At 34.2% G+C, this 22,190-nt stretch overlaps 1 protein-coding gene across 3 annotated transcripts in view; it reads right to left on the bottom strand.

Moving 5' to 3' along the window:
• The window catches only part of LOC106057771 (neuronal acetylcholine receptor subunit alpha-10-like), a 199,171-nt gene that overhangs the window by 17,600 nt on the left and 159,381 nt on the right, over nt 1-22,190 (bottom strand). For all 3 annotated transcript variants that reach the window (XM_056037292.1, XM_056037304.1, XM_056037300.1), the window contains exons 5-7: nt 8,741-8,850; nt 6,147-6,279; nt 4,202-4,342 (exon numbers count right to left, since the gene is read on the bottom strand). In XM_056037292.1, coding sequence (XP_055893267.1) covers nt 4,202-4,342; nt 6,147-6,279; nt 8,741-8,850 — 384 coding nt within the window. The remainder of the gene's footprint in view (nt 1-4,201; nt 4,343-6,146; nt 6,280-8,740; nt 8,851-22,190) is intronic.

Genomic DNA, 22,190 nt, shown 5'->3' with positions numbered 1-22,190 from the left:
ACATAGTAAAGCACTACGACTCAAACATAGTAAAGCACTACGGCTCAAACATAGTATAGCACTACGACTCAAACATAGTAAAGCACTACATCTCAAACATAGTAAAGCACTACGACTCAAACATAGTAAAGCACTACATCTCAAACATAGTAAAGCACTACATCTCAAACATAGTAAAGCACTACGACTCAAACATAGTAAAGCACTACGGCTCAAACATAGTAAAGCACTACGACTCAAACATAGTAAAGCACTACATCTCAAACATAGTAAAGCACTACGGCTCAAACATAGTAAAGCACTACGACTCAAACATAGTAAAGCACTACGGCTCAAACATAGTAAAGCACTACGACTCAAACATAGTAAAGCACTACATCTCAAACATAGTAAAGCACTACATCTCAAACATAGTAAAGCACTACATCTCAAACATAGTAAAGCACTACGACTCAAACATAGTAAAGCACTACATCTCAAACATAGTAAAGCACTACGACTCAAACATAGTAAAGCACTACGGCTCAAACACAGTAAAGCACTACATCTCAAACACAGTAAAGCACTACGACTCAAACATAGTAAAGCACTACGACTCAAACATAGTAAAGCACTACGACTCAAACATAGTAAAGCACTACGACTCAAACATAGTAAAGCACTACGACTCAAACATAGTAAAGCACTACGACTCAAACATAGTAAAGCACTACGACTCAAACATAGTAAAGCACTACGACTCAAACACAGTAAAGCACTACGACTCAAACATAGTAAAGCACTACATCTCAAACATAGTAAAGCACTACGACTCAAACACAGTAAAGCACTACGACTCAAACATAGTAAAGCACTACGACTCAAACATAGTAAAGCACTACGACTCAAACATAGTAAAGCACTACATCTCAAACATAGTAAAGCACTACGACTCAAACACAGTAAAGCACTACGACTCAAACATAGTAAAGCACTACGACTCAAACATAGTAAAGCACTACGACTCAAACATAGTAAAGCACTACGACTCAAACATAGTAAAGCACTACGACTCAAACACAGTAAATTTCAGCTATTTGTCGATTTAGATTAGATGGGCAGGATTTTAATAAATTGCGTTTTTTAGCGGCCCCCGAAAGAGGAAAAGACTCTATTAGTTTTGTGTGGAATGTCTGTCCATCAGTCTGTCCGTCCGTCCCGTTTAGATCTCGTAAACTAGAAAAGATATTGAAAATCCGACATCATAATATTTTAGACCATTCAAAGTTCTGATGCAACGGCAACTTTTTTTTTCTGAAAGCGAAAAATCAAATATTTAAAATCACTTATGCAAGCAGTTTATTTTTCATAAAAATACACCACTTTTAAAACTATTCACTATAAATAGTGACAGACGCACACTCAACATTTACCATATCCATAGTTCACTTATGCAAATGGTTTCAGATTTTTTGTAAAAAATTAATTGTTAATGTATGTAAGTTCTGTCATACTAACTACTACATTTAGTACACTTAGCTTTTTTTTTTTTTTTACAGAAATGTTTTTTTTCTTGAGGATTTGAATAAGAGATTGACCCTTTACAAAACAATTAAATCAATTAAATATTCATTATAAAACATCAGTTAGGCCAGGTTCATATCTTACTTTACATTCACTTTCACCTATACTTTGGTCTGCTGAACAGCTGGGGCACCACACAAGATCTGTCAACCTTCTTTCTCCATTCTTATCTGTCATTTGTCACTGATAGAATTTCATTGTGATGTTCTTTCTAAAAATATTGAAACCTGTCTTTTTACTGGCCTGGGTGGACCACTTCGGGGGCCGATTTTGAGTTTGTGTTTCCACACAAACTGTCTTTGTAACCTTGTTTTATGTTTAATTTTTGAAACATTTCATTTCACTTGACTTAGGGCCTCCAAATATCCAAGGCCGGCCCTGTGGCCATAAAATAGTTTCCGTTTGCAATAGATTTACTATAGACGAAACATTTTGATTTTGATAGATATAGATATATATATATGTGGATGTGATACAAATGTACAATTCTTGGTGTTGATTCTATGTTGCATATATATAGGCAAGTTTGTATAGAACGAATAGCCAACGGCTCTGTGCTTACATCCGATGTGACAAAATATGCAAGTGCCAACTTCGTCTGCTTAGTCACGTGACATTCAGCTCTCATACATTTTACAAAGCTTACATCAACTCACTCATTCTGCCAGACGCGGTGGCTGATTGGCAAAGCGCTTGGCTTCCGTTCCGAGAGGTCCCGGGTTCGAATCGAGGTGAAGACTGAGATTGTTTAATTTCGGAATCTTTAGGGCGCCTCTGAGTCCACCCAGCTCTAATGGGTGCCTGACATTACTTAGGAAAAAAAGTAAAGGCGATTGGTCTTTGTGTTGGCCACATGACACCCTCGTTAACCGTGGGTTAGGAAACATCTGCCCTATTGATTGCAAGGTCTGAAAGGGGAACTTTACTTTTATATATACATTCTAAACAATTTTTTTTTTACTAACTCGCTAAAGTATGAAATAAACTAAATTCTAACAGTAGCCGTCTATTTTAGAAAGCTAAAGACTATGGTAAAATTGGATTTTCACAAGCATCTTTATTTTTTGAGCTCTAAATGTAAAAGATAGATAGTTTGACTACACAAAACAAATAGTGACCTGAAGCAAACAGGGACTAGGGTACACAACTATTGTGCAGCAGAGATAGAAGGGACATTGAAGTTAATGACTGACAGAAACAAAACAAAAATTGCCAGCAACGACCATACCGTTGACTTATAATGAACAAGGTTTTATGGTAATTAATGCCACCAAAATAATTACAAGTAACATAATATTGTTCTTTATATGGTTCTTTTGTTAAATACAACACGCAGAAGACTCCTTGTACATCATTGTTTCTACCACTAACTGGGTTTTAATTTAGATTCTTGTTCAGTGAAAAGAAAATGGCAGCGCTCTTTGTAAGAGAGTAGAGCTATTGACTAATGTCTCCTGTTGTAACACTGTCTTATTCATCAGCTTTATGGACAATGTCGGATTCCAAATGAACAATGAAAAATTGTTCTATTTAAAGACCTACATTTCTAAATAATGACTATCAATGACTATGTTAATGTAGTTTCCTGCCCGATGATTTCCGGTTACAGATGTCAACAATGTAATTAGATAATTCATGATAAAATAAAGGGCGTTTGGGTCATGAGGCCTTCGTCAGATCGAAAAACAACAACATAAGACGGGTCATAAGATAAATAAGGAAAAAAAATTTAACCGATTTTATTGAGACAAAATAAATTATTTTTAAACCAACATACGCCTAACTGTCTCTTCTGGAGGAAGCTACACAAGACAACCCTCTACCTGTCTCTCCTGGAGGTAGCTAAACAAGACAACCATCTACCTGTTCTCCTGGAGGTAGCTAAACAAGACAACCATCTACCTGTCTCTTCTGGAGGTAGCTAAACAAGACAACTTTCTACCTGTCTCTCCTTGAGCTAGCTAAACAAGACAACCATCTACATGTCTCTCCTGGAGGTACCTAAACAAGACAACTCTCTACCTGTCTCTTCTGGAGGTAGCTAAACAAGACAACCATCTACCTGTCTCTCATGGAGGTACCTAAACAAGACAACCATCTGTCTCTCCTGGAGGTAGCTAAACAAGACAACCATCTACCTGTCTCTCCTGGAGGTAGCTAAACAAGACAACCATCTACCTGTCTCTCCTGGAGGTAGCTAAACAAGACAACCCTCTACCTGTCTCTCCTGGATGCAGATAAATGAGAGAACCTTCTACTTGTCTCTCCTGGATGCACCTAAACAAGACAACCTTCTACCTGTCTCTCCTGGATGCAGCTAAACAAGACAACCTTCTACCTGTCTCTCCTGGATGCACCTAAACAAGACAACCATCTACCTGTCTCTCCTGGAGGTAGCTAAACAAGACAACCTTCTACCTGTCTCTCCTGGATGCAGCTAAACGAGAGAACCTTCTACCTGTCTCTCCTGGATGCAGCTAAACGAGAGAACCTTCTACCTTACCTGTCTCTCCTAGATGCAGCTAAACGAGAGAACCTTCTACCTTACCTGTCTCTCCTGGAGGCAGCTAAACGAGAGAACCTTCTACCTTACCTGTCTCTCCTGGATGCAGCTAAACGAGAGAACCTTCTACCTTACCTGTCTCTCCTGGAGGTAGCTAACCAGCTCCCACTCGGTGCTATTCTTGTAGTTGGTCACATCACCACTCTCGGAGCCAATCGTCACCAAATTGACAGAGTTTGAATCATAGGTCCAGCTGGCAAACTCCAGGACACAGTGCTGCCAAACAAGTGAAATTAGTATTTGTAGCAATAAAAAAAGAGCCGTATTCAAGATTTGAAGGCTGAAATTGGCCTATACTTTGATAGCTCATACAAGGCAACGTACTCCTTAGATGAACGGACCGAGGTTATCATGTATCCTCACGAACATTTGGCAGTCATAATTTTTTTTCTTTTTATAATTTAATTTAGAAAAAATATATGTTTTGAATAGTAGTCTACCTCAATATCTCCCTCTTTTATAATGTGATACAATACGATTGTGTGGTATTAACTGTGATATGTCTTCGTTTGGATAGTGTGTCCCTCTGAAATGTGTTTTATCATCCAAACTCCACTGAATTGCCGGAGACCCTTATTTAAATGAAAAATCAGAACAGAAACCCTTGAACGAAATAAAACACTTTTATTCCTCAACCTGGAATCACGAAAATGTTAACAACACTTTAGACATACTCAATACAATTTTATTTCACTTATAAATTCATAGAAATAGACACTTATTAGACACTCAACGCTCTCAAGGTTGTTGTCTTCTCCTAATTATACATTGTTACCAATCTGCGTTTTTCGAAATTTGCAATTGTTAACTTGTAATTTATTTTTAGTATATGGAAATTCCTAATAACTGCTATAAGCAAGTTTCGAATTTGCTCGAATCTAAATGATTGTATACAACGTATTTATGTCAATTTGCGTGTATGCGTGTATACTATTTGTGTTTGCGTGTATGCGTGTATACTATTTGTGTTTGCGTGTATGCGTGTATACTATTTGTGTTTGCGTGTATACTATTTGTGTTTGCCTCTACAGTGCTTTGATTCTAACAGTAATACTGAGGTAGGCAACTAATAGTTACACTGAATTTCACTTTCTTTGCAGCAATAAAATAATCTTATCTTATATCGGACAAAAATGGTGTACAGGGTGACAAGACATCAACACACACGCACGCACCACACACACACAAACACACGTCCCGTCACATCCTTTTAAAGACAAAAAACAACCTTCATCACTTCAACGTCCTATGTCAAAGTTCGAAAATAAATTTTAAAAAGTCACCCCAGACACTCAGACTAAACAGTCGGCCTACTCTTTCACGCCTTCTTTTGAAAAACAAATCATTGTTCATTTGAAAGTCTTTGTAAAATAGAAAATATCTTGTCAGACATTTCTCTTTAAAGTAGTCTTTGTAAAATAGAAAATATCTTGTCAGACATTTCTCTTTAAAGTAGTCTTTGTAAAATAGAAAATATCTTGTCAGACATTTCTCTTTAAAGTAGTCTTTGTAAAATAGAAAATATCTTGTCAGACATTTCTCTTTAAAGTAGTCTTTGTAAAATAGAAAATATCTTGGCAGATATTTATCGCTGTTTATTCCAGAATTCTTATTTCATTTCATTTGGAACTAGACTTTCAGTTCTGAGATCTCTAGCAAGATGGAGAACAACAAAAGAACTACAGAGTGCATTGAATGAAATGTGTGTGCCACAGATTGGAAACACTCTATACAAGAAAACACACCAGCAGACATACAAATAGTAAGATCCTAGTTCAACCAGTTGAATAGAGCAATGCCATGACAATCGAGTCATCTAGTCACCTATAGTCTAAATCGAGTCACCTAGTCACCTATAGTCTAAATCGAGTCGCCTAGTCATCTAGTCACCTAGTCTAGAATAGTCTAAATCGAGTCACCTAGTCACCTAGTCTAGAATAGTCTAAATCGAGTCACCTAGTCTAGAATAGTCTAAATCGAGTCACCTAGTCACCTAGTCTAGAATAGTCTAAATCTTTACCTGTGTGTCAAAAGGAAAATATTTGACATCCACTTCACAGGAGCTCTTCAATATAACCATCTGCAGCCACATGATGGTACCGTTGTAGTCAACTATAACATTAGTACTCACAGACTCGTCTGTTATATGTGCGCTGTAACAAACGTGAGACATAAATGTAACAAATGTGAGACATAAATGTAACAAATGTTGGACATAAATGTAACAAATGTGAGACATAAATGTAACAAATGTGAGACATAAATGTAACAAATGTTAGACATAAATGTAACAAATGTGAGACATAAATGTAACAAATGTGAGACATAAATGTAACAAATGTGAGACATAAATGTAACAAATGTGAGACATAAATGTAACAAATGTGAGACATAAATGTAACAAATGTGAGACATAAATGTAACAAATGTGAGACATAAATGTAACAAATGTGAGACATAAATGTAACAAATGTTGGACATAAATGTAACAAATGTGAGACATAAATGTAACAAATGTGAGACATAAATGTAACAAATGTTGGACATAAATGTAACAAATGTGAGACATAAATGTAACAAATGTTAGACATAAATGTAACAAATGTTAGACATAAATGTAACAAATGTGAGACATAAATGTAACAAATGTGAGACATAAATGTAACAAATGTTAGACATAAATGTAACAAATGTGAGACATAAATGTAACAAATGTTAGACATAAATGTAACAAATGTGAGACATAAATGTAACAAATGTGAGACATAAATGTAACAAATGTGAGACATAAATGTAACAAATGTTAGACATAAATGTAACAAATGTGAGACATAAATGTAACAAATGTTGGACATAAATGTAACAAATGTGAGACATAAATGTAACAAATGTGAGACATAAATGTAACAAATGTGAGACATAACATGACGTAGCTGCTGATATTCGTGTCACTAGACACAACGTTCAACAGTTGGTGGGTTATATAAAGATAATTTCTCCTTTATGAAGATAGCCACAATCGGCCAGACCCATGGCCAGACCCATGGCCAGACCCATGGCCAGACACATGGCCAGACACATGGCCAGACCCATGGCCAGACCCATGGCCAGACCGATGACTTTGCTCTTAATAATCAATGAATGATATGATTTTTTTTTAAAAATCCAAACTTTTATTCCTTATAATCTCATCCCCCGTATATAAAAAGCTGGATAAGGTATATACAATTCTAGTTTGCTGATACAGATCCTGTTATGGTAACATCCATAGACAGTAGTCTAGACTAAAATACTGGATATAGAGATATAACACAGAATGCCATAGAAGATTCTAGTTTGGTGATATAGGTCCAGACTTATGGTTATAAATTTGTAATTATCTAGACTAGAATTCTGAATCTAGAGATACGGTATAGAAAATTCTAGTTTGGTGATAGGTCTATAGATCCATGCATAGAAACCTAAACAGACAATATGTCTATTTGGCTATTGAACTTATAAATGAACACACGTGAGGCTACGCATTGACGTCTGTGTGTTCAACATGTCTAGACCTCCAGACGAAATGTAATTTTACGAAAATTATTAATTGAAAAACTATAACGGTCAAACCATAGCTTTCCCCATTTGGTCAATTACCTATTACTTTTTGTCTGTAAAGAATAAACATACACTGTTACATTTCAAGGGAAATCATTAGAACCATTTTTGAGATCCGTATCCAGGTTTCACGCTCTGCCAATTTTTCAAGTAATTTTACTTCCGTTTTTTATCAATTAGCGAACTAGGTTACTATAAACAAGAAAATGTTTTAAAATACTTTTAAAAAAAACAACAAAAGCTTATATTAAGCGTATTTGTATCAATAAGTTAGGATGAGTCGTGTAATTACATTTGAAATAGATTTAGACTAACAATAAAAAAGCATATACAGGAAGAAAAGAGGGAACGACCTGAATTCGATTTTTGTGGCTCAAGCATTCTTAGGCTTCTCAAGCCAACACGTTCACCACCCTGCTAGTGGAGAGTTTCATAAATACGACTCAGAAGACGACCTATAAAGGGAGCAGTTCAGCCTATATTACCACTTCAATCAATTACAATTTCTTTTTCTTGTTCAAAATAACACACAAAATAATAAATAACTAATAGTTAAATAACTAGTTGGTAAATTTTGTTTTATTGATTCTTGTATTGTCAGGTAAAATATATAATTGTGCAAAATTTCAGCTTGATTCGATATTGGGTGTGGGAGAAATCATGTGTACAAATTTTGAACCAGACAGACAGTGTGAGTTGATATAAGCTTTGTAAAAATGTTATTATACATTTGGTTGATCAGGACCAGAGAAAGTGTCAGTAATGAAAACAACACGACTCCATAGCTCAATATCTGAACTTTTAATAAGTAAAAGATTAAACCTCTAGATATGTTACTATTCCACCTTCTATCAAAGCTTCGAACCGTATCCTACATTATCTGTTGTATACAACAATATCTGACAACCAAACTATACCATAGACTAGGTTTATGGCAGTTACATTACCTGTTGTATACAACAATATCTGGCAACCAAACTATACCATAGACTAGGTTTATGGCAGTTACATTACCTGTTGTATAAAACAATATCTGGCAACCAAACTGTGTCATAAGGCAGGTTGATGGCAGTTACATTGCCGTACTTTCTGGGATCCCAGCTCAGTTTGGGGTCTGTCCACATCTGAAGGGAGTAGAGGAGTATAGTCATGAGATAGAGAACAGTTGTAGGATGTTTTTTTGAAGACGGTGTTTTGACTTTCGTAGGGGATACGTTCCAAAACCGCTGGTGAAAGTCAAACGTCTGCGAAGTGGAGCGAGACCATTCATAACAGAAGCTCTGAACAAAGGCCGGCAATGTTTAGACCAAGAACTCGTTGCCACGTCGTACAGATCTTTGACGAATGGTCTATAGCGGAGGCTCGGTATTTACTTTCATACACATAAACTATTTGTGGATAAGAGTAGCAAGACATCGCTACAGCAATTTCTATTTTCCTTAATAACCTGAACAAGCTGTTTCTTTTAAAACATTCCTTATATGTTAAATTATTTTCAAAAGTGTCATACAGCACTGTAGGCACTAAGCATACTGTATTTCGCATTACAGTATAAAAAGAATTGGTACGTACAGTGGGTATACTTTTACTCTGACATAGAAAGAACAATATAGTGTTAGAACTAGTATTTGTAATATTTTTATAGAAATGTTGTGATTTTAATGCCATTTTTTAGATTTTTTAAATGCAATATTCATAAAACATAAACATAGGGGGGGGGGGGGCCGAGGGAAAACTAGTTTAAAAAAATGGGAACAATTTTTTCCTGTAAATATTTTATTTAAATCAAGGGACCACTGTTACTTGTTATCAGCGCAAACACAATACCAGATATTTCCATACCAGATATTTCCAACTAAAGTCATTAATAAGAGATTAAATTTCTGCAAAGTTCATTAACTCTAATACCTATAACAAGATCTTTAAGCAAATCATGTAAGTATAAATTAAATGTCAATATATTTCAACTAATGTTTTCCACTTTAGTCCCGAGTTGACTTCAGTCGCTGTAATTTGATGTCTTTGGCTTCAATGTTGATATTTAGTTAATGTCACTGTGACACAGACGTTTAACTCAACTCAGAGCTCAGAGAAATTAAAAGGGGGTGAACATAACTATATCATCCAACTATAATGTAGAGATACTATAGAATACATCATCCAACTATAGTGTAGAGATACTATAGAATACATCCTCCAACTATAGTGTAGAGATACTATAGAATACATACTCCAACTATAGTGTAGAGATACTATAGAATACATCCTCCAACTATAGTGCAGAAATACTATAGAATACATCCTCCAACTATAATGCAGAGATACTATAGAATACGTCCTCCAACTATAGTGCAGAGATACTATAGAATACATCCTCCAACTATAGTGCAGAGATACTATAGAATACATCCTCCAACTATAGTGCAGAGATACTATAGAATACATCCTCCAACTATAGTGCAGAGATACTATAGAATACATCCTCCAACTATAATGTAGAGATACTATAGAATACATCCTCCAACTATAATGTAGAGATACTATAGAATACATCCTCCAACTATAGTGTAGAGATACTATAGAATACATCCTCCAACTATAATGCAGAGATACTATAGAATACATCCTCCAACTATAATGCAGAGATACTATAGAATACATCATCCAACTACCAGAGATACTATAGAATACATCATCCAACTACCAGAGATACTATAGAATACATCCTCCAACTACCAGAGATACTATAGAATACATCATCCAACTATAATGTAGAGATACTATAGAATACATCCTCCAACTATAATGCAGAGATACTATAGAATACATCATCCAACTACCAGAGATACTATAGAATACATCCTCCAACTACCAGAGATACTATAGAATACATCATCCAACTATAATGTAGAGATACTATAGAATACATCCTCCAACTATAATGCAGAGATACTATAGAATACATCCTCCAACTACCAGAGATACTATAGAATACATCCTCCAACTATAATGTAGAGATACTATAGAATACATCCTCCAACTACCAGAGATACTATATAATACATCCTCCAACTATAATGTAGAGATACTATAGAATACATCCTCCAACTATAATGCAGAGATACTATAGAATACATCCTCCAACTATAATGCAGAGATACTATAGAATACATCCTCCAACTATAGTGCAGAGATACTATAGAATACATCCTCCAACTATAATGTAGAGATACTATAGAATACATCCTCCAACTACCAGAGATACTATAGAATACATCCTCCAACTATAATGTAGAGATACTATAGAATACATCCTCCAACTATAATGCAGAGATACTATAGAATACATCCTCCAACTATAATGTACAGATACTATAGAATACATCCTCCAACTACCAGAGATACTATAGAATACATCCTCCAACTATAATGTAGAGATACTATAGAATACATCCTCCAACTATAATGTAGAGATACTATAGAATACATCATCCAACTATAATGCAGAGATACTATAGAATACATCCTCCAACTATAATGCAGAAATACTATAGAATACATCCTCCAACTATAATGTAGAGATACTATAGAATACATCCTCCAACTATAGTGCAGAGATACTATAGAATACATCCTCCAACTATAATGTAGAGATACTATAGAATACATCCTCCAACTATAATGCAGAGATACTATAGAATACATCCTCCAACTATAATGTAGAGATACTATAGAATACATCCTCAAACTATAATGCAGAGATACTATAGAATACATCCTCCAACTATAATGCAGAGATACTATAGAATACATCCTCCAACTATAATGTAGAGATACTATAGAATACATCCTCCAACTATAATGTAGAGATACTATAGAATACATCCTCAAACTATAGTGCAGAGATACTATAGAATACATCCTCCAACTACCAGAGATACTATAGAATACATCATCCAACTATAATGCAGAAATACTATAGAATACATCCTCCAACTATAGTGCAGAGATACTATAGAATACATCCTCCAACTATAATGTAGAGATACTATAGAATACATCCTCCAACTATAATGTAGAGATACTATAGAATACATCCTCCAACTGTAGTGCAGAGATACTATAGAATACATCCTCCAACTAAAGTGTAGAGATACTATAGAATACATCCTCCAACTATAATGCAGAGATACTATAGAATACATCCTCCAACTATAATGTAGAGATACTATAGAATACATCCTCCAACTAAAGTGTAGAGATACTATAGAATACATCCTCCAACTATAGTGCAGAGATACTATAGAATACATCCTCCAACTATAGTGCAGAGATACTATAGAATACATCATCCAACTATAGTGCAGAGATACTATAGAATACATCCTCCAACTATTGTGTAGAGATACTATAGAATACATCCTCCAACTATAATGCAGAGATACTATAGAATACATCCTCCAACTACCAGAGATACTATAGAATACATCCTCCAACTACCAGAGATACAATAGAATACATCCTCCAACTATAGTGCAGAGATACTATAGAATACATCATCCAACTATAGTGCAGAGATACTATAGAATACATCCTCCAACTATAATGCAGAGATACTATAGAATACATCCTCCAACTATAATGTAGAGATACTATAGAATACATCCTCCAACTACCAGAGATACTATAGAATACATCATCCAACTATAATGCAGAGATACTATAGAATACATCCTCCAACTATAATGCAGAGATACTATAGAATACATCCTCCATCTCAAGTGCAGAGATACTATAGAATACATCCTCCAACTATAATGCAGAGATACTATAGAATACATCCTCCAACTATAGTGCAGAGATACTATAGAATACATCCTCCATCTCTAGGTCAGAGATACTATAGAATACATCCTCCAACTATAATGCAGAGATACTATAGAATACATCCTCCAACTATAATGCAGAGATACTATAGAATACATCCTCCAACTATAATGCAGAGATACTATAGAATACATCCTCCAACTATAATCCAGAGATACTATAGAATACATCCTCCAACTATAGTGCAGAGATACTATAGAATACATCCTCCAACTATAATGTAGAGATACTATAGAATACATCCTCCAACTATAGTGTAGAGATACTATAGAATACATCCTCCAACTATAGTGCAGAGATAATATAGAATACATCCTCCAACTATAATGTAGAGATACTATAGAATACATCCTCCAACTATAATGTAGAGATACTATAGAATACATCCTCCAACTATAATGTAGAGATACTATAGAATACATCCTCCAACTATAGTGCAGAGATACTATAGAATACATCCTCCAACTATAGTGCAGAGATACTATAGAATACATCCTCCAACTATAATGTAGAGATACTATAGAATACATCCTCCAACTATAGTGCAGAGATACTATAAAATACATCCTCCAACTATAATGTAGAGATACTATAGAATACATCCTCCAACTATAATGTAGAGATACTATAGAATACATCCTCCAACTATAGTGCAGAGATACTATAGAATACATCCTCCAACTATAATGTAGAGATACTATAGAATACATCCTCCAACTGTAGTGCAGAGATACTATAGAATACATCCTCCAACTATAATGTAGAGATACTATAGAATACATCCTCCAACTGTAGTGCAGAGATACTATAGAATACATCCTCCAACTGTAGTGCAGAGATACTATAGAATACATCCTCCAACTATAATGTAGAGATACTATAGAATACATCCTCCAACTATAATGCAGAGATACTATAGAATACATCCTCCAACTATAATGTAGAGATACTATAGAATACATCCTCCAACTGTAGTGATGAGATACTATAGAATAAATCCTCCAACTATAATGTAGAGATACTATAGAATACATCCTCCAACTATAGTGCAGAGATACTATAGAATACATCCTCCAACTTTAATGTAGAGATACTATAGAATACATCTTCCAACTATAATGCAGAGATACTATAGAATACATCCTCCAACTACCAGAGATACAATAGAATACATCCTCCAACTATAGTGCAGAGATACTATAGAATACATCATCCAACTACCAGAGATACAATAGAATACATCCTCCAACTATAATGCAGAGATACTATAGAATACATCATCCAACTACCAGAGATACAATAGAATACATCCGCCAACTATAGTGCAGAGATACTATAGAATACATCATCCAACTACCAGAGATACAATAGAATACATCCTCCAACTATAATGCAGAGATACTATAGAATACATCATCCAACTACCAGAGATACTATAGAATACATCCTCCAACTATAATGCAGAGATACTATAGAATACATCCTCCAACTATAATGCAGAGATACTATAGAATACATCCTCCAACTATAATGCAGAGATACTATAGAATACATCATCCAACTACCAGAGATACTATAGAATACATCCTCCAACTATAATGTAGAAATACTATAGAATACATCCTCCAACTATAATGCAGAGATACTATAGAATACATCCTCCAACTATAATGCAGAGATACTATAGAATACATCCTCCAACTATAATGCAGAGATACTATAGAATACATCATCCAACTACCAGAGATACTATAGAATACATCCTTCAACTATAATGCAGAGATACTATAGAATACATCCTCCAACTATAGTGCAGAGATACTATAGAATACATCCTCCAACTATAATGCAGAGATACTATAGAATACATCCTCTAACTATAGTGCAGAGATACTATAGAATACATCCTCCAACTACCAGAGATACTATAGAATACATCCTCCAACTATAGTGCAGAGATACTATAGAATACATCCTCCAACTACCAGAGATACTATAGAATACATCCTCCAACTATAGTGCAGAGATACTATAGAATACATCATCCAACTATAATGCAGAGATACTATAGAATACATCCTCCAACTATAATGCAGAGATACTATAGAATACATCCTCCAACTATAGTGCAGAGATACTATAGAATACATCCTCCAACTATAATGCAGAGATACTATAGAATACATCCTCCAACTACCAGAGATACTATAGAATACATCCTCCAACTACCAGAGATACAATAGAATACATCCTCCAACTATAGTGCAGAGATACTATAGAATACATCATCCAACTATAATGCAGAGATACTATAGAATACATCCTCCAACTATAATGCAGAGATACTATAGAATACATCCTCCAACTATAATGTAGAGATACTATAGAATGCATCCTCCAACTATAATGTAGAGATACTATAGAATACATCATCCAACTATAGTGCAGAAATACTATAGAATGCATCCTCCAACTATAGTGCAGAGATACTATAGAATACATCCTCCAACTATAATGCAGAAATACTTTAGAATACATCCTCCAACTATAGTGCAGAGATACTATAGAATACATCCTCCAACTATAGTGCAGAAATACTATAGAATACATCCTCCAACTATAATGCAGAAATACTATAGAATACATCATCCAACTATAATGCAGAAATACTATAGAATACATCATCCAACTATAATGCAGAGATACTATAGAATACATCATCCAACTATAATGCAGAAATACTATAGAATACATCCTCCAACTATAATGCAGAGATACTATAGAATACATCATCCAACTATAATGCAGAGATACTATAGAATACATCATCCAACTATAATGCAGAGATACTATAGAATACATCCTCCAACTATAATGCAGAGATACTATAGAATACATCCTCCAACTATAGTGCAGAGATACTATAGAGTACATCCTCCAACTATAATGTAGAGATACTATAGAATACATCCTCCAACTATAGTGCAGAGATACTATAGAATACATCCTCCAACTATAGTGCAGAGATACTATAGAATACATCCTCCAACTATAGTGCAGAGATACTATAGAATACATCCTCCAACTATAATGTAGAGATACTATAGAATACATCCTCCAACTATAATGCAGAGATACTATAGAATACATCCTACAACTATAATGCAGAGATACTATAGAATACATCCTCCAACTATAATGTAGAGATACTATAGAATACATCCTCCAACTATAGTGTAGAGATACTATAGAATACATCCTCCAACTATAGTGCAGAGATACTATAGAATACATCATCCAACTATAGTGCAGAGATACTATAGAATACATCCTCCAACTACCAGAGATACTATAGAATACATCATCCAACTATAGTGCAAAGATACAATAGAATACATCCTCCAACTATAGTGCAGAGATACTATAGAATACATCATCCAACTATAATGCAGAAATACTATAGAATACATCCTCCAACTATAATGTAGAGATACTATAGAATACATCCTCCAACTATAGTGCAGAGATACTATAGAATACATCATCCAACTATAATGCAGAGATACTATAGAATACATCCTCCAACTATAATGTAGAGATACTATAGAATACATCCTCCAACTATAGTGCAGAGATACTATAGAATACATCATCCAACTATAATGCAGAGATACTATAGAATACATCCTCCAACTATAATGCAGAGATACTATAGAATACATCATCCAACTACCAGAGATACTATAGAATACATCCTCCAACTATAATGTAGAGATACTATAGAATACATCCTCCAACTACCAGAGATACTATAGAATACATCATCCAACTATAGTGCAAAGATACAATAGAATACATCCTCCAACTATAGTGCAGAGATACTATAGAATACATCCTCCAACTATAATGCAGAGATACTATAGAATACATCCTCCAACTATAGTGCAGAGATACTATAGAATACTTCTCCAACTATAATGCAGAGATACTATAGAATACATCCTCCAACTATAGTGCAGAAATACTATTGAATACATCCTCCAACTATAATGCAGAAATACTATAGAATACATCCTCCAACTATAATGTAGAGATACTATAGAATACATCATCCAACTATAGTGCAGAAATACTATTGAATACATCCTCCAACTATAATGTAGAGATACTATAGAATACATCATCCAACTATAATGCAGAGATACTATAGAATACATAATCCAACTATAGTGCAGAGATACTATAGAATACATCATCCAACTATAATGTAGAGATACTATAGAATACATCCTCCAACTATAGTGCAGAGATACTATAGAATACATCCTCCAACTATAATGCAGAGATACTATAGAATACATCCTCCAACTATAATGTAGAGATACTATAGAATACATCCTCCAACTATAATGTAGAGATACTATAGAATACATCCTCCAAGTATAGTGCAGAGATACTATAGAATACATCATCCAACTATAGTGCAGAGATATTATGAATACATCCTCCAACTATAGTGCAGAGATACTATAGAATACATCCTTCAACTATAATGTAGAGATACTATAGAATACATCCTCCAACTATAGTGCAGAGATACTATAGAATACATCCTCCAACTATAATGCAGAGATACTATAGAATACATCCTCCAACTATAATGTAGAGATACTATAGAATACATATTCCAACTATAATGCAGAGATACTATAGAATACATCATCCAACTATAGTGCAGAGATACTATAGAATACATCCTCCAACTATAATGTAGAGATACTATAGAATACATCCTCCAACTATAGTGCAGAGATACTATAGAATACATCCTCCAACTATACTGCAGAGATACTATACAATACATCATCCAACTATAATGTAGAGATACTATAGAATACATCCTCCAACTTTAATGCAGAGATACTATAGAATACATCATCCAACTATAGTGTAGAGATACTATAGAATACATCCTCCAACTATAATGTAGAGATACTATAGAATACATCCTCCAACTATAATGCAGAGATACTATAGAATACATCCTCCAACTATAGTGCAGAAATACTATAGAATACATCCTCCAACTATAATGCAGAAATACTATAGAATACATCATCCAACTATAGTGCAGAAATACTATAGAATACATCCTCCAACTATAGTGCAGAGATACTATAGAATACATCCTCCAACTATAGTGCAGAGATACTATAGAATACATCCTCCAACTATAGTGCAGAAATACTATAGAATACATCCTCCAACTATAGTGCAGAGATACTATAGAATACATCCTCCAACTATAGTGTAGAGATACTATAGAATACATCCTCCAACTATAATGCAGAAATACTATAGAATACATCATCCAACTTTAATGTAGAGATACTATAGAATACATCCTCCAACTATAAAGCAGAAATACTATAGAATACATCATCCAACTATAATGCAGAAATACTATAGAATACACCCTCCAACTATAATGCAGAGATACTATAGAATACATCCTCCAACTATAATGCAGAAATACTATAGAATACATCCTCCAACTATAATGCAGAGATACTATAGAATACATACTCTAACTATAGTGCAGAGATACTATAGAATACATCCTCCAACTATAATGTAGAGATAGTATAGAATACATCCTCCAACTATAATGCAGAAATACTATAGAATACATCATCCAACTATAATGCAGAAATACTATAGAATACATCCTCCAACTATAATGCAGAAATACTATAGAATACATCCTCCAACTATAAAGCAGAAATACTATAGAATACATCCTCCAACTATAATGCAGAAATACTATAGAATACATCCTCCATTTATAATGTAGAGATACTATAGAATACATCCTCCAACTATAGTGCAGAAATACTATAGAATACATCCTCCAACTATAATGCAGAGATACTATAGAATACATTCTCCAACTATAGTGCAGAAATACTATAGAATACATCCTCCAACTATAGTGCAGAAATACAATAGAATACATCCTCCAACTATAATGCAGAAATACTATAGAATACATCATCCAACTATAGTGCAGAAATACTATAGAATACATCCTCCAACTATAGTGCAGAGATACTATAGAATACATCCTCCAACTATAATGTAGAGATACTATAGAATACATCCTCCAACTACCAGAGATACAATAGAATACATCCTCCAACTATAGTGCAGAGATACTATAGAATACATCCTCCAACTATAGTGCAGAGATACTATAGAATACATCCTCCAACTATAGTGCAGAGATACTATAGAATACATCCTCCAACTATAATGTAGAGATACTATAGAATACATCCTCCAACTACCAGAGATACAATAGAATACATCCTCCAACAATAGTTCAGAGATACTATAGAATACATAATCCAACTATAGTGCAGAGATACTATAGAATACATCCTCCAACTATAGTGCAGAAATACTATAGAATACATCCTCCAACTATAATGCAGAAATACTATAGAATACATCATCCAACTATAATGCAGAAATACTATAGAATACATCATCCAACTATAATGCAGAAATACTATAGAATACATCATCCAACTATAATGCAGAAATACTATAGAATACATCCTCCAACTATAATGCAGAAATACTATAGAATACATCATCCAACTATAATGTAGAGATACTATAGAATACATCATCCAACTATAGTGCAGAGATACTATAGAATATATCATCCAACTATAATGCAGAAATACTATAGAATACATCATCCAACTATAATGCAGAAATACTATAGAATACATCATCCAACTATAGTGCAGAAATACTATAGAATACATCCTCCAACTATAATGCAGAAATACTATAGAATACATCATCCAACTATAGTGTAGAGATACTATAGAATACATCCTCCAACTATAATGTAGAGATACTATAGAATACATCCTCCAACTATAGTGCAGAGATACTATAGAATACATCCTCCAACTATAGTGCAGAGATACTATAGAATACATCCTCCAACTATAGTGCAGAAATACTATAGAATACATCCTCCAACTATAAAGCAGAGATACTATAGAATACATCCTCCAACTATAGTGCAGAAATACTATAGAATACATCATCCAACTATAGTGCAGAAATACTATAGAATACATCCTCCAACTATAGTGCAGAGATACTATAGAATACATCCTCCAACTATAGTGCAGAGATACTATAAAATACATCCTACAACTATAGTGCAGAAATACTATAGAATACATCCTCCAACTATAGTGCAGAGATACTATAGAATACATCCTCCAACTATAGTGCAGAATTACTATAGAATACATCATCCAACTATAGTGCAGAAATACTATAGAATACATCCTCCAACTATAGTGCAGAGATACTATAGAATACATCCTCCAACTATAATGTAGAGATACTATAGAATACATCCTCCAACTACCAGAGATACAATAGAATACATCCTCCAACTATAGTGCAGAGATACTATAGAATACATCCTCCAACTATAGTGCAGAGATACTATAGAATACATCCTCCAACTATAGTGCAGAGATACTATAGAATACATCCTCCAACTATAATGCAGAAATACTATAGAATACATCATCCAACTATAATGCAGAAATACTATAGAATACATCCTCCAACTATAATGCAGAAATACTATAGAATACATCCTCCAACTATAATGCAGAAATACTATAGAATACATCATCCAACTATAATGTAGAGATACTATAGAATACATCCTCCAACTATAATGCAGAAATACTACAGAATACATCATCCAACTATAATGCAGAAATACTATAGAATACATCCTCCATTTATAATGCAGAGATACTATAGAATACATCCTCCAACTATAATGCAGAGATACTATAGAGTACATCCTCCAACTATAGTGCAGAGATACTATAGAATACATCCTCAAACTATAATGTAGAGATACTATAGAATACATCCTCCAACTATAATGCAGCGATACTATAGAATACATCCTCCAACTATAGTGCAGAGATACTATAGAATACATCCTCCAACAACCAGAGATTCTATAGAATACATCCTCCAACTATAGTGCAGAGATACTATAGAATACATCCTCCAACTATAGTGCAGAGATACTATAGAATACATCCTCCAACTATAATGCAGAGATACTATAGAATACATCCTCCAACTATAGTGCAGAAATACTATAGAATACATCCTCCAACTATAGTGCAGAGATACTATAGAATACATCCTCCAACTATAATGCAGAAATACTATAGAATACATCCTCCAACTATAATGCAGAGATACTATAGAATACATCCTCCAACTATAATGCAGAAATACTATAGAATACATCCTCCAACTATAGTGTAGAGATACTATAGAATACATCCTCCAACTATAATGCAGAGATACTATAGAATACATCCTCCAACTATAGTGCAGAAATACTATAGAATACATCATCCAACTATAGTGCAGAAATACTATAGAATACATCATCCAACTATAATGCAGAAATACTATAGAATACATCATCCAACTATAATGCAGAGATACTATAGAATACATCCTCCAACTATAGTGCAGAAATACTATAGAATACATCATCCAACTATAATGCAGAGATACTATAGAATACATCCTCCAACTATAGTGCAGAGATACTATAGAATACATCCTCCAACTATAGTGCAGAGATACTATAGAATACATCCTCCAACTATAGTGCAGAGATACTATAGAATACATCCTCCAACTATAGTGCAGAGATACTATATAATACATCCTCCAACTATAGTGCAGAGATACTATAGAATACATCCTCCAACTACCAGAGATACTATAGAATACATCCTCCAACTATAATGCAGAGATACTATAGAATACATCCTCCAACTATAGTGCAGAGATACTGTAGAATACATCCTCCAACTACCAGAGATACTATAGAATACATCATCCAACTATAGTGCAAAGATACAATAGAATACATCCTCCAACTATAGTGCAGAGATACTATAGAATACATCCTCCAACTATAGTGCAGAGATACTATAGAATACATCCTCCAACTATAATGCAGAGATACTATAGAATACATTATCCAACTATAGTGCAGAGATACTATAGAATACATCCTCCAACTATAGTGCAGAGATACTATAGAATACATCCTCCAACTATAATGTAGAGATACTATAGAATACATCCTCCAACCATAGTGCAGAGATACTATAGAATACATCCTCCAAATATAGTGCAGAGATACTATAGAATACATCCTCCAACTATAGTGCAGAGATACTATAGAATACATCCTCCAACTATAGTGCAGAGATACTATAGAATACATCCTCCAACTATAGTGCAGAGATACTATAGAATACATCCTCCAACTATAGTGCAGAGATACTATAGAATACATCCTCCAACTATAATGCAGAGATACTATAGAATACATCCTCTAACTATAGTGCAGAGATACTATAGAATACATCCTCCAACTATAGTGCAGAGATACTATAGAATACATCCTCCAACTACCATAGATACT

This window comes from Biomphalaria glabrata, chromosome 1 (genome assembly GCF_947242115.1).
Source record: "Biomphalaria glabrata chromosome 1, xgBioGlab47.1, whole genome shotgun sequence".
Taxonomy (NCBI): domain Eukaryota; kingdom Metazoa; phylum Mollusca; class Gastropoda; family Planorbidae; genus Biomphalaria; species Biomphalaria glabrata.
This window is presented reverse-complemented; position numbering and strand designations above follow the sequence as displayed.